The sequence below is a fragment of the Protopterus annectens genome, chromosome 11.part0 (assembly GCF_019279795.1).
Source record: "Protopterus annectens isolate FY-2018-M chromosome 11.part0, PAN1.0, whole genome shotgun sequence".
NCBI lineage: Eukaryota > Metazoa > Chordata > Ceratodontiformes > Protopteridae > Protopterus > Protopterus annectens.
In genome coordinates this window covers 1,491,111,577-1,491,124,940 of record NC_056745.1, presented here as the reverse complement: position 1 = coordinate 1,491,124,940, position 13,364 = coordinate 1,491,111,577, and the positions used below count along the sequence as shown (strand labels likewise).

General features: G+C 41.7%; 1 protein-coding gene across 2 annotated transcripts in view; it reads left to right on the top strand.

Moving 5' to 3' along the window:
* The window catches only part of HDAC10 (histone deacetylase 10), a 680,378-nt gene that overhangs the window by 453,575 nt on the left and 213,439 nt on the right, over nucleotides 1–13,364 (top strand). For both annotated transcript variants that reach the window (XM_044088799.1, XM_044088800.1), the window contains 2 exons: nucleotides 6,648–6,715; nucleotides 9,864–10,146. In XM_044088799.1, coding sequence (XP_043944734.1) covers nucleotides 6,648–6,715; nucleotides 9,864–10,146 — 351 coding nt within the window. The remainder of the gene's footprint in view (nucleotides 1–6,647; nucleotides 6,716–9,863; nucleotides 10,147–13,364) is intronic.

Below are 13,364 nucleotides of genomic sequence, written 5' to 3'. Positions count from 1 at the left end.
GACTGAAACAAATCCACCTGCTGATGAATTAAGATCTGCAGGAGAGGGAATGAGAAGAGACCTAGCTAGGGCTGCAGCAGTCTAAGGTATAGAGTATTTTGTGTAGAAATTTAAACTCCTTAAGCCGGATTGTTAGCAATTTATAACCAGTGAAGCTGTCCTGTAAAGAGTCAGTGATGGCTTTGACCTTCCTGCCCAGGAGGAGAACATGCAGTTGTTTTTTAAGCTTATTTTAATTTTTGAAATAATAAGAGGAAGGAATTGTAAGAAGATCAGCAGAGTGCAGTACTGTGGGAGGCAAGTGCACATTACCAGTAGTGACATGAGATGCTGGGGTCTCAGTAGTGACAGGGGAAGCTGGAGTATCAGTGGTGACATGACATGCTGAGGTGTCAGTAGTGGCCTGACATGCTGGGGTACCAGTAGTGACAGGAGATGGTGTGGTATCAGTAGTGACATGAGATGCCGGGGTGCCAGTAGTGACAGGAGATGCTGTATCAGTAGTGGCAGGAGATGCTGGGATATTAGTAGTGACATGACATGCAGAGGTATCAGCAGTGACATGAGATGCTGGGGTATCAGTAGTGACAGGAGACGCTGGGGTATCAGTAGTGGCAGTAGATGCTGGAGTACCAGAAGTGACAGCAGATGCTGGGGTATCAGTAGTGACATGACATGCCAAGTTATCAATAGTGACATGAGATGCTGGGGTATCAGTAGTGACAGGAGATGCTGGGGTATCAATAGTGACAGGAGATGCTGGGGTATCAGTAGTGACATGAGATGCCAGGGTATTAGTAGTGACATGAGATGCTGGGGTGCCAGTAGTGACATGAAGTGCTGGAGTACCAGTAGTGACAGGAGATACTGCAGTATCAGCAGTGACATGAGGTACCAGTAGTGACTTGAGATGATGGGGTATCAGTAGTGACAGGAGATGCTGTGGTATCAGTAGTGACATGAGATGCTGCAGTATCAGTAGTGACAGGAGATGCTGCGGTATTAGTAGTGACAGGAGATGCTGGGGTAATAGTAGTGACAGGAGATGCTGGGGTACCAGTAGTGACAGGATATGTTGGGGTACCAGTAGTGACATGAGATGCTATGGTATCAGTAGTGACATGAGATGCTGTGGTATCAGTAGTGACAGGAGATGCTGGGGTATCTGTAGGGACATGACATGCCGAGGTATCAGTAGTGACATGAGATGCTGGGGTATCAGTATTGACATGAGCTGCTGGGGTAAGAGTAGTGACATGAGATGCCGGGGTACCAGTAGTGACTTGAGGTGCTGGGGTATCAGTAGTGGCAGGAGATGCTGGGGTATCAGTAGTGACAGGAGATGCTGGGGTATCAGTAGTGACATGATGTGTCGAGGTATCAGTGGTGACATGAGATGCTGGGGTATCAGTATTGATATGAGCTGCTGGGGTAGCAGTAGTGACATGAGATGCCGGGGTACCAGTAGTGACTTGAGATGCTGGGGTATCAGTAGTGACAGGAGATGCTGGGATATCAGTTGTGACATGACATGCCAAGGTATCAGTAGTGAAAGGAGATCCTGGAGGGTCTACCTGACATTGTCGACATTTCAAAATGCCGACAATCATATGGCCGACACCATATGATCAACATTTGAAATGCCGACAATGCAAAACCGGCATCTCAGTACAGTGTGGAATGGAAAGATTTCCATTCCTGCACTGTAGTGCGATCTAAGAGTTGGCATATTAAAGTTATGGGGCATTGGAGGGCGGAGCCCCCCCCCCTGCAGGCAGTGTAAAGAAAGTTTTTTTCTTTCTTTTTTACGGTCTACTTCCATTGTTGACATTTCAAATGTTGATCATATGGTGTCGGCCATATGGGAGTCGGCATTATGAAATTTTGGCAATGTGAAGTACATCCATCCTGGGGTATCAGTGGTGACATGACATGCCGAGGTGTCAGTAGTGATCTGACATGCTGGGGTACCAGTAGTGACAGGAGATGGTGTGGTATCAGTAATGACATGAGATGCCGGGGTACCAGTAGCATACCAGTAGTGACAGGAGATGCTGCAGTATCAGTAGTGACATGAGATGCTGGGGTATCAGTAATGACATGACATTTCGAGGTATCAGTAGTGACATGAGATGCTGGGGTATCAGTAGTGACATGAGATGCCGGGGTACCAGTGGTGACAGGAGATGCTGCGGTATCAGTAGTGACATGAGATGCTGCAGTATCAGTAGTGACAGGAGATGCTGGGGTACCAGTAGTGACAGGATATGTTGGGGTACCAGTAGTGACATGAGATGCTGCGGTATCAGTAATGACATGAGATGCTGGGGTACCAGTAGTAACTGGAGATGCTGGGGTACCAGTAGTAACATGAGATGCCGAGGTATCAGTAGTGACAGGAGATGCTTGCGGTATCAGTAGTGACATGAGATGCTTGCTGAATCAGTACTGACATGAGATGCCAGGGTACCAGTAGTGACAGGAGATGCTGGGGTGTCTGTAGTGACATGAGATGCTGCGGTATTAGTAGTGACAGGAGATGCTGAGGTTCCAGTAGTGACATGAGATGCTGGGGTACCAGTAGTGACAGGAGATGCTGTGGTACCTGTAGTGACATGAGATGCTGGGGTATCAGTAGTGACATGAGATGCTGGCATAGCAGTAGTGACAAGAGATGTTGGGGTACCAGTAGTAACATGAGATGCTGCAGTATCAGTAGTGACAGGAGTTGTTGGGGTACCAGTAGTGACTTGAGATGTTGGGGTATCAGTAGTGACAGGAGATGTTGGGGTACCAGTAATGACATGAGATACCGAGGTATCAGTAGTGACATGAGATGTTAGGGTACCAGTAGTGACATGAGATGCCGTGGTACCAGTAGTGACAGATACTGGGGTACCAGTAGTGACAGGAGATGCCGGGGTACCAGTAGCAGCATGAGATGCCGGGATACCAGTAGCGACATGAGATGCCAGGGTACCAGTAGAGACAGGAGATGCCGGAGTACCAGTAGTGACAGGAGATGCCGGGGTATCAGTAGTGACGTGAGATGCTGGGGTACCAGTAGTGACGTGAGATGCTGGGGTACCAGTAGTGACGTGAGATGCTGGGGTACCAGTAGTGACGTGAGATTCTGGGGTATCAGTAGTGACAGGAGATGCTGCTGTATCAGTAGTAACAGGAGATGTTGGGGGTACCAGTAGTGACAGGAGATGCTGGGGTGCCAGTAGTGACATGAGATGCCGGGGTACCAGTAGTGACAGGAGATGCCGGGGTACCAGTTGTGACAGAAGATGCCGGGGGTACCAGTAGCGACAGGAGATGCTGGGGTATCAGTAGTGACATGAGATACAGTAGTGACAGGAGATGCTAGGGTGCCAGTAATGACATGAGATGCCGGGGTACCAGTAGTGACAGGAGATGCCAGGGTACCAGTTGTGACAGAAGATGCCGGCGGTACCAGTAGCGACAGGAGATGCCGGGGTATCAGTAGTGACATGAGATGCCGGGGTATCAGTATTGACTTGAGATGCCGGGGTATCAGTAGTGACAGGAGATGGTGTGGTTTCAGTAGTGACATGAGATGCCGGGGTACCAGTAGTGACAGGAGATGTTGGGGTGCCAGTAGCGACAGGAGATGCTGGGGTTCCAGTAGTGACAGGGGATGCTGGAGTACCAGTAGTGACAGGAGATGCTGGGATATCAGTAGTGACAGGAGATGCTGGAGTGGCAGTAGTGGCAGGAGATGCTGGGGTGCCAGTAGTGACATGAGATGCCGGGGTGCCAGTAGTGACATGAGTTGCTGGGGTACCAGTAGTGACAGAAGTTGCCGGGGTACCAGCAGTGATATGAGATGTCGGGGTGAGACAAAGGTTTGTGCAGTTTTTGCTTTGATCTTGTAATAAGATTGAAGAGACGCTAGTTAACTTTTAACTGATTATCTATCATAATGTCAGTTTTTAACTGATTATGCATCATACAGCCTAAATATTTTGTGTGCTGAAGTAGTACAGCAAGAGAGTTGTTAGTTGAGGTTCTGTTAGGGGTAAGGGATTAATATTTTTCTACTGAATCCAGATTGGAGTCTGTTAGCAAGGCCCCTTGACAAGGTGGGTTAAGTCATTAAGAGAATGTGATGTTATTAATATTAAAAGGGAACCTGTAATCTTGTAATCCAAAGTTAGAGGTGTAAAGACTTAAAGCTGCTGTGGAGTTAAGTGCTGATAGCTCTGAGAATCAAACCAGAGTCATCAGTTTATAGTATGAGCTACATTACAGTAGTTTCAATATGTTTAATGACTATTATGAAAATGAGTATTTATAGTTCACGGTTCATACTTCATAGGTGAATAGTAGATTTACTGCCCTGAAGGGCCATTTTAAGATGAACCAATAACACAGGGTCAGAATCAAACCCTGTCCCTTGTGTGAAAATGTTAACCATTATGCCAAACCCACCACCATTTGGAAATGACCAGGAAAAGAGCTATGTGGTTAAGAGATGATTGATTGGTATCTGACTTCATTTTCCTTCTGATTAAGGTAGCTAGTACTGACCATTTCATGTCCCTAAACGGCAGTCCATATGAAGAAAGTACTCTGTGGAATTTGGGTTGATGTATAAAAGGCTTTAACAGGTCCAGAAAAAGAGCAGCTCCATGTTGACTGCTGCTAAGCCTATTACAGATGTGGTCAGTCGTGTAAAGATGAGTAGTGTACGTACCACACTTTGGTCCGAAACTCTGATGTTATGGACATGGTCAGTTGTGTGGGGGAGAGCAATATCCACACCACGCTTTGGTCGGAAACTGTCTTTGTTTGATAGCAGGTTTGTGCTAACAAGATGTGAAAGAATGTTCTCAGCATGTAACAAGTACTATTTGTACCGTGGTTGTTCTGCGATGTTTGCGCTCATTGTGTTTTGGTGAATATTGAGACCACATGTGGCCTGAATCTGGTTTTAGAGCTGCTAGCTCACCAATTCATGGGACCCAGGGAAATTTAAGTGCAGTCCACAGCAAAGCTGCTGACAGTTTAAAAGTAATACTTGGAAGTGACTTCTTTGGTTTCAGAAGCAGCTGCAGATGTTAAGAGTACATGTGATGAAGTAGAGAGGTTTTGTTAGTTGAGAATGGAATAATAGAATACAGATAAGGGAGAAAAACAGCCTTAAAGTTCCCACCCGCCAGTCTCTTTTTATGATGAACTTATGCTGCATGCCTAGTTTGTAAAACTGTCTCTAGACAATGACTGTATGAAAGTGTGCTACATTTCGGACTAAATGACTTCCGATGTCATAGTTACTTAGTAGGGTTCATAGGTAGGTACTAGGCTATTCACCCTAGGGCCTATATAAGCCTAACCAAAAAGGTACCCTGGCTTTCGCCACCCAAGAAAATTATTTTCCTGTGCCCCTGTCGAGCAGAGCCACAGAAGTGATCCCCGGGGTGAATTTCCTATTTCCCATCCAATCATCAAGATTTTTCTTGAAGAGTGCTGATGAGGAGCTCTGTTTGACATAGATAGGTAGCCTGTTCCAGAGTATGGGAAGTCTCTGGGGCAGGAATCTATCCCTCCAGCATGTTCTGTTTATTGTGGTGACAAGGTTTAGGTCCCTACAGCGTGTAGTTCGGAGGGATTGGGATTTCTTTAAGTGGAGCATGTCCAACAGCTCTGGGTTTGACATAGCTTTGTATGTTAGGCAGCGATCGCCTCTGAGTAGGCGATATGTGACGGAGTAAAGCTGGAGTTTTTTGAGACGGTCTGCATAGGGTATCTGTTTGAAGCCAGTAATCCTCTTTGTGAGGTATTTCTTTGGCCTCTCCAGTTGTTGTAGATGTCTTGTGAGGTACATACCAAAAGGTATTGGTCTGTGAGGATCTTTAAGAGCCTAACTATACATTCCCAAGAGGTTTTTAGACCTTATGTTTTAATTATGAGTAACCCAAAGATGAGCAAAACATTTAGACGTTGCTCCCTATCCATGAGGGATAATGGTGCTAAGTCAGGGTTGAATTTGCAGTTACCCATGTTTGCTTGCCCAAAGAATATGGATTAGGTTCTTTTTCTCACATAATTGGAAGTGATTGAAAAAAGTCTATGGACCAGCTTACCACCCTGGATAATTAACTAATTAACACACAAATCATTAGTATTTAATCAAAAAAAAACTGCAGAAAACATAATTAATAAAATAAATAATTGCATTCTGTATTTTTCTTAAGTTTGGCCTTCTTTTAATAAGGGCATCATGGTGAAAGTGTGATAACACATCGATGCATAAGAGATGTGTACTTTACTGGGAATTTCTATGACAAACTTACACACTATTCCTATGATAATATATTGCTCCAAAGAAACCCACCACCATATGTAGGACCCCCCTGCTGTGATTGCACTGATAGGTTGTTGAAGCATTATATACTTAAACCTGCACTGTTTGCCGATCGGTATTGTTTGTACTAGTTGCATTTTTGTTTTTGTAGATACCTGAATTTGTTATCTTGTCTCCCTTGATAGGCAGCTGCTGGCCTTGTTGAATGTGTAATACTGTGAAAATATAGGAAATAACTTTTAAATGTATTTTTTGCCACTGAGACAGTTTTCTGTGAATGTTTTCATTTGTTTTGTTTTCTTTCCTTTGACAGTGCTATTGAGTCAGTTCAGAATGTGAAATCTGTACACCAGAAATACTGGAATTGTTTTAAATACCAAGGTAATGATATTTGTATGGCCTGTTTTGTCAGTGTGACGATTTCAACAGGTTTGTTTTATGACTTGTTTCTGTACAAAGTGTTTGCTGTCAAGCCACATAATTGGCATTAGTGTGGAAAGTGTAGAAACTTACTTCAGCTTTGTTTTTTTTTTCTTTTTTACTTTGAGTGTATATTCTGGTGGTATTGAATTAGAGTTTATGGTGTTAAACAAATAAATTGTCATCTGTGAAACATAGTGGTAACATCAAAGACAGTCATTGATGTAGTCAGTGATTGTGCTCATCCTATCAACCAATCAAAATTCAGTGTCTTTTTTGGGGGTGGGCGGAGTTCCTACAATTGGAGAAGGCATTGTGCCTGTAGTGATGATGCATTCCATAATGTAGCATGTCAGACACATAAGCAGTCTCACCCGCTGTGCCTGCCAGTTCTTTATTGCCACAGTTTAGATCTTGATGATTACTTTCATCAGTAAATGTTCCAACGTTCATGTCCCACTTCCCTTTAAAGTTTTTGTGGCATTTGAAAGTGATCATAATTCTGTGCAGGATAACAGAAGAAAGATCATCATGAGAGTGACAGGAAGGTCATTCTTGTGGTCCAAGGGAAAGGTTAGAGTTACTTCACTGGGGACTTAATTTAGAAAAGTGACTGAGGCTTAGCTGTCCTACATTTCAGTCTGTTTATTCTGCTTCCCAGTCCAAAAAGGGACAGGTTTGTAGATATTTGAGCTCATTGCAGTCTGTCACTGCTGCTGTGGACCTGAGGCTTGGCAGAGATGCGCCTCTATTTCCCATTTTAAAAGGTCTTTTCTGTGGTGCTAATGCCTCCCTTTCCCTGTTAACTTGTTTGGGCCTGGGCCCATCCAGCCTGATCTTGGGGAAATGCACCCTGAATCAGCAAGCTATAGACCAGGCGTATTTGAGGTCATGACCTCTTCTCCTGTGACTCTCTTCAGATCTGTTGTAGTTAGCTGGGTCCCATTTGAGGAGGAGCCATCAGGTGAGCCCACATCAGGAAATACCAAATGACTGGTGGGTAGGTGTGGGATGTCAGCTGTAGGGACTTTGGTGTCATTTTTTTTTTCTGTCTTCTTCCCAGGTTTCTTGGACAATATCTAAGAGTCCATAAAAGTGTAATGGCCATATAATAACTGAACCGACCTGATGCTTGTGGTACTTCTGTGATGGCAGACAGGAGTTAATGGTATTAACTTGTACCGGTTTGTGTCATCTTCCTCAATAACTTTTCTCAGCATACATTCTAATATTCAATTAGTGTTTTGCGAACACAGTTTTACTGGGGTAGTACACTAAAGTTTTTTAACTGCTCGACCCTAAATAAAACATTTGCACAATTGGTACATTATTCTGGGCATAAATGGAGTCCCTGGTCAGTGAGTATTTTCTTGGATATCTGTACTGTGGTAGATAATAAAACTAACTCCCTAGCAATGTATTTAACATTAGCAGTCGCAGTGCTTCAAAACAAAACACATTCGCATTCGGCACTGGCTGTGACTTGTATTCCCACACCAGGTAGTCGGATTAATTTATGTTACTGACACTGCAGTGCAGCATTAGCGGGGTGCTAATAAGGGGGGTGCTGTACTCTGATGCGGCATCAGTCAGATGACATGTTAAACCAAGGTGCTATCTTCCTGAGTTGATAGTAGCTCTAGTGGATATAAAAGATCTTGCAGGATTTATGGAAAAGAGTAAAAGGCAAGTTCCCCAATGCTCTGCCTAAATTTCCATTAGTCAGTATTAATACCTTCTCAGGACTTCCACGAAAAGTGGCCATTGGCCTAGTGGCACTAACCCAGTCAACAAAGTGTAAATAGAATAAATACTTTTTTCTTTTATTAATTAGTTTAACGGGCATGATGGATCCACACCATGTTTAGGTATTGGTTTAGTGCTTTTCATCCATGTTATATTGAAATTGTCCAGAAATGGTACTACATTAAGAACAATATCAGTATTTTAACACAGCGCTGATGCTGTATTCATGTCCGTGCATTTATTAACAAATGGTGGTGGCACAATTCCAGTGTCGAAGTCATCCGTTAAGAAAGGCAACTCATGGCAGTACCTTCAGTGTCATTTTTGTTGCGTCCATTATTCATTTTTCTTATTCCCTTTTTATAAACTCAGTGTGTCGCCTCTACTTGTTCCTCTCTAGTGTTTCTGCATTTTGGCCCGGCTGGAATATCACTGGGATTATTTTTAAGGTTATCCTGCTTACAGGTGTACATTAACCACTGCTTTTTCTTTTCTTTTTCTAAGTTGCTGTGTGTCTCTCTCTTTTTGTCTTTCTGCAAATGATTTATATTCAGGTTTACTTTCTCCTCTTACTTTCAGGTACATGGTGCCAAGAGCCTTCAGTTATTTTAGTTTTATGTTTTTCACTGGCTGAAATGTGTTTAAAAAAATCTCTGACCAAGTACTGCTTTTTCCTCTTTTAAATGCACGTCTTGTATTTTCCTATTGCTAAGTTTCCCCTTTTCCATGGAAAATACAGTTTTGATAGTATTGAAATGCACGCAGCACTCTTGTGATCTTGGAAGTTTGAACCGTTACTGACTTGTACTTAATTTTATCTGTAGTCTTAAAAGAAAACATTCTTCAAATTACTTTTAGGTCATTGAACTAAGTTTATTGGCTTGTTTCAGTGCATTTTGTTGAGCATGGTCCTTCCTTCACCACAGAAAACAAAATGATTTTTTTCTTAAAGATCTAAATGTTACATAAAAGTTAATGGTGGCGCTGTTATAGTAGCCTGGATAATGTGTGCAGCCAATACCTAAAGTCGGGTTCACTTTGGTGACTTTCTCTGTCTCTTCCTATTAATACCATAGTATTACCTCCCTGGATTTGCTCTGCCATTTTAAAGGGAAGTTTACATAACTGACATTTTGTTGCTAAGGTTTTGTAAGTTAGTCTATGTGTTGATGCTGAAGTCTTTGACATGATTTGTAGTTCAGATTTCTTACCACGCCGCTTGTAAAATACAGCCTCCAAAAGAAGTAACATTGATAGAAAACATTAATACATACAGAACATGGCAACTATGTTTCATTTGTATTCTTATTGATTTTTTTCCATATATTTACTTTTTAATGGTCAGAATGCTGATTTTTTTTAGAGCTTCTCCCTGTACAGGAGCCCAGCACAAACAAACAGAAGGTAGAAAAAGATCGTAACAGTGATGAGAGTGGTACTGCTGGGAATGAAAATACCAACCCGTCTGACACGCCACTAAAGGAATGTGACCCCTTCAGTGACTCTTACATTACTCGTATTCTACCCAAAGTACCTTCTGTTAGGACGGGAGCAGTTATCTCAGGAGATGAGTGCACTTTGCAGGACAAAACCGTACAAACAGAAGAAAAGAGTCTTACAAAGGATGATATGGCAGCGTTTATCAGGTACAGCTTGCTATGTTTTGTATATCTGTCTGTATTTATACATCTGTATTTATAGGTACTAGGCTGTCTGCCCGAGGGCATTTATAAGCCTAGCCAGAGTGTGTCAGCTTTCACCGCCCCATTGATTAATTAACTGAGCCTCTGTCAAGAAGAGCCAATGAAGTGATCCCAGGGGTGTATTTTCTGTTACCCATCCACTTGTCAAGGTTTCTCTTGAAGAGTGTTAGTGAGGGGCTCTGCCTAATGTAGTTAGGAATTTTGTTCCAAAGCATGGGGAGTCTCTGTGACAGGAATCTATCCCTCCAGCATGTTCTATTTATTGTTGTGGCGAGGTTTAGCTCACTAGAGTGAGTGGCTCGCAGTGACTTGGATTTCTTTAGGTGGAGCATGTCCATCAATTCTGAGTTAGACAAGGCTTTGTAAGTCAGGCAGAGATCACCTCTGAGTAAGCAATATTCCACTGAGTACAGCTGGAGTTTTTCCAGTCGGGCTGCATAGGACATATGTTTGAGGCCAGTAATCCTCTTGGTGAGGTACTTTTGTGGTCTTTTCAGCTGTTGGAAGTGTCTTGTGAGGTACATCCCAAATGGGGCATTGTACTGTATGATGGGTCTGATGAGTGACGAGTAGAGGGGCACTATGACCTCTTTATTTCTAGATGCAAACCCTTTAGCAATTAAATGGGCTACATAGAAGTATTTCCTAACTACATTGGCAATATGATTGTCAAAGGAGAGATTACTATCTACCTGGGTCCCCAGATCTCTTATTACCTCTTCTGTATTAAGGGGGCTTCCACCTATGTGGTAATTCATGATGGGTGTTTTGTTTTTCACAAATGGGATGACTATGCATTTTTTCGCATTTAGCTTGAGACCATGACTTTTGACACCAGGTGTCCGTCTTAGTAAGACCCTTTTGGAGAATGTCCGTGTCAGCCAGAGTGTCAATTATGGCTCCCAGTTTGCATTCATCGGCGAACTTGGTTAGCCATAGTCCTCCTGTGTTTGCCTGTACTTCTGAGAAGCATATGTTGAACAGTAGGGGTCCCAGGACCGAGCCTTGTGGGACACCACTTGTGACTGGTTTAGAGTCGGACCTGGAGCCCGCTATTCTTACCGTGTGAGTTCTGTCTGTAAGCCAGTTGGCAACCCATCTCATGACTTAGGGGTTTATGTTCAGGCTGGTGAGTTTTTCTATAATTCCCGAGTGGGGAATGGTGTCAAAAGCCTTGTCGTGTATCTGTGTGGATAGGTAGATATACACAGTTCTTAGAGTAAAAGGTAAGCATGTGTCACTGAAGAAAGGTTTTTGCTTTTGAAATCTTATAAGAGAATATAATTTGCAGTGGCCTCTAATGTGAGATTGTGAACTGATATTAAGCGCAGCATTCTGGTTGTCATTGACTGTTCACTCATCTCTGATGGCGTTTCGCCTTTTCCTTTTTCCCCTAAATTTGTTACATTGTATAAAGCAAACTTGGCTTTACATATCAGCAAACAACCAGAACAAATAACAGAGAGTCCCAGCTCTACTTTCCTTAAAAGTTTATTCAGCTCAGTTCAATTTCTTCTATTATTTCTCTAGTGCCTCGGCCACAGCCTTTACAGAGTAAAACATTGTAGCTTCTAAAAGTTCACAATATATACAAAAACAAATTAATTAGTTCAATTAAACAATTAATTAATTTAAACACACAAATTGAAATACTTAAAGTTACACCATTAAATAAGGCTCTGCCAGTTACATTCTCTATTCAATCCATATGGAAACAAAGCGCCATATTTCATAATTAAAACAGACTCTTTCTGTCTCAATATATTCTTTTGATGTTCCATATTATTGAAATAAAGAGGTACATGTTCCAATATAGTAACTTTCATGCAATCTGTATTGCCATGATGTTCAGTATTAAAATGCTCAGCAATGGGACTATTAAATTTCTTATTTTTCACATCTCTAACATGTTCCTTAATTCTATCTGCTAACATTCTCTTAGTTTCACCAATATAGTATTTATTACAAGAACAGAAAATAGTATATATTATTCCTTTACTCAAACAGGAGTATTTGGCTCTAGTTGTAAAGTTTTTCTTATTAATTTTCTCCACCTCAGTAACTATATATTTACAGATGGAACAATTGCCACAAGGAAAGGTTCCTATTAAGTTAGTGTTAATTAACATGTTAGTTCTAGGTTCTTTATATATGCTGTGTACCAAAAAATCTTGACGGCTTTTACCTTTTTTATAGGATATAACCAGCTTGGTATTTTTTAAAGAACCAATTTCTTTTTTAATAAAATTCCAGTACTGTTTTACTAATCCATTAATAGTACAAGAAAAATTAGTGTACTTTGTGACAAAAAAAATTCTTTCTTCATTTGATCTTTTTTTATTGTATTTATTATTGTTATACTTATTCCCAAATTTATTTATAAAATTGGTATCTTTAAATACTTTATCAAAACTATTCTCAACATCCAATTGATTGTACCCTCTAGCTATAAACATGTTGGCTGCCTTAAGGGCTTCATCATAGGCCAATTTGATGTCAGTATTCAACCTTTTAATTCTTATAAATTCTCCATAGGGAATAGCTGTTAAAGTGTGTAAAGGGTGGCAACTGTTGGCTTTACATATATTTTAGCAGTGGATAAGAATCCATTCCTCCGCATCTCAGGCTTTTCTTGAATTACCTGACCCACCAGGGCATTCTTCTACATAGAGGGTCTAGCCTCAGTCCTTTGAGCCATTTAGGAGTTAAACTTCTTATCCACAGGTAGTGAAGTCCTTCTGGTCAAAATTATTTGTACAAATGTTGCACTGAATGGGCATTTTATTTTGGTGAATGTTACACAGAATGTGATGCTTGTAGAGGAATGCGGTTAGTGTAGAGCTTCTACAGACCACTGTCTTTACGATCACTTTTTTGTTTTGTAGTTAAGGCTGGGGCTTTGGGTGGCATTAGGATTATGCTTAGGGTTTTGGGATAAGTTTGGTTGTGGTGAAGGTTACATTTAGGGTTGTTTAGATTTATGCTTAAACTTTGAGCTGAGGTTCATTTCTTGCCTAAGATACATGGAGTGTTTTGTCCCAGATGTGGAGGGATTTGTCTCACACTTGAAACACTGTAGGTAATTCTTTCTGATATGATTGTACAGTTTTACTGAATGTATGTTTCAGTGAAATTGTTTTCTGCAAACCACTGGCTGCCAA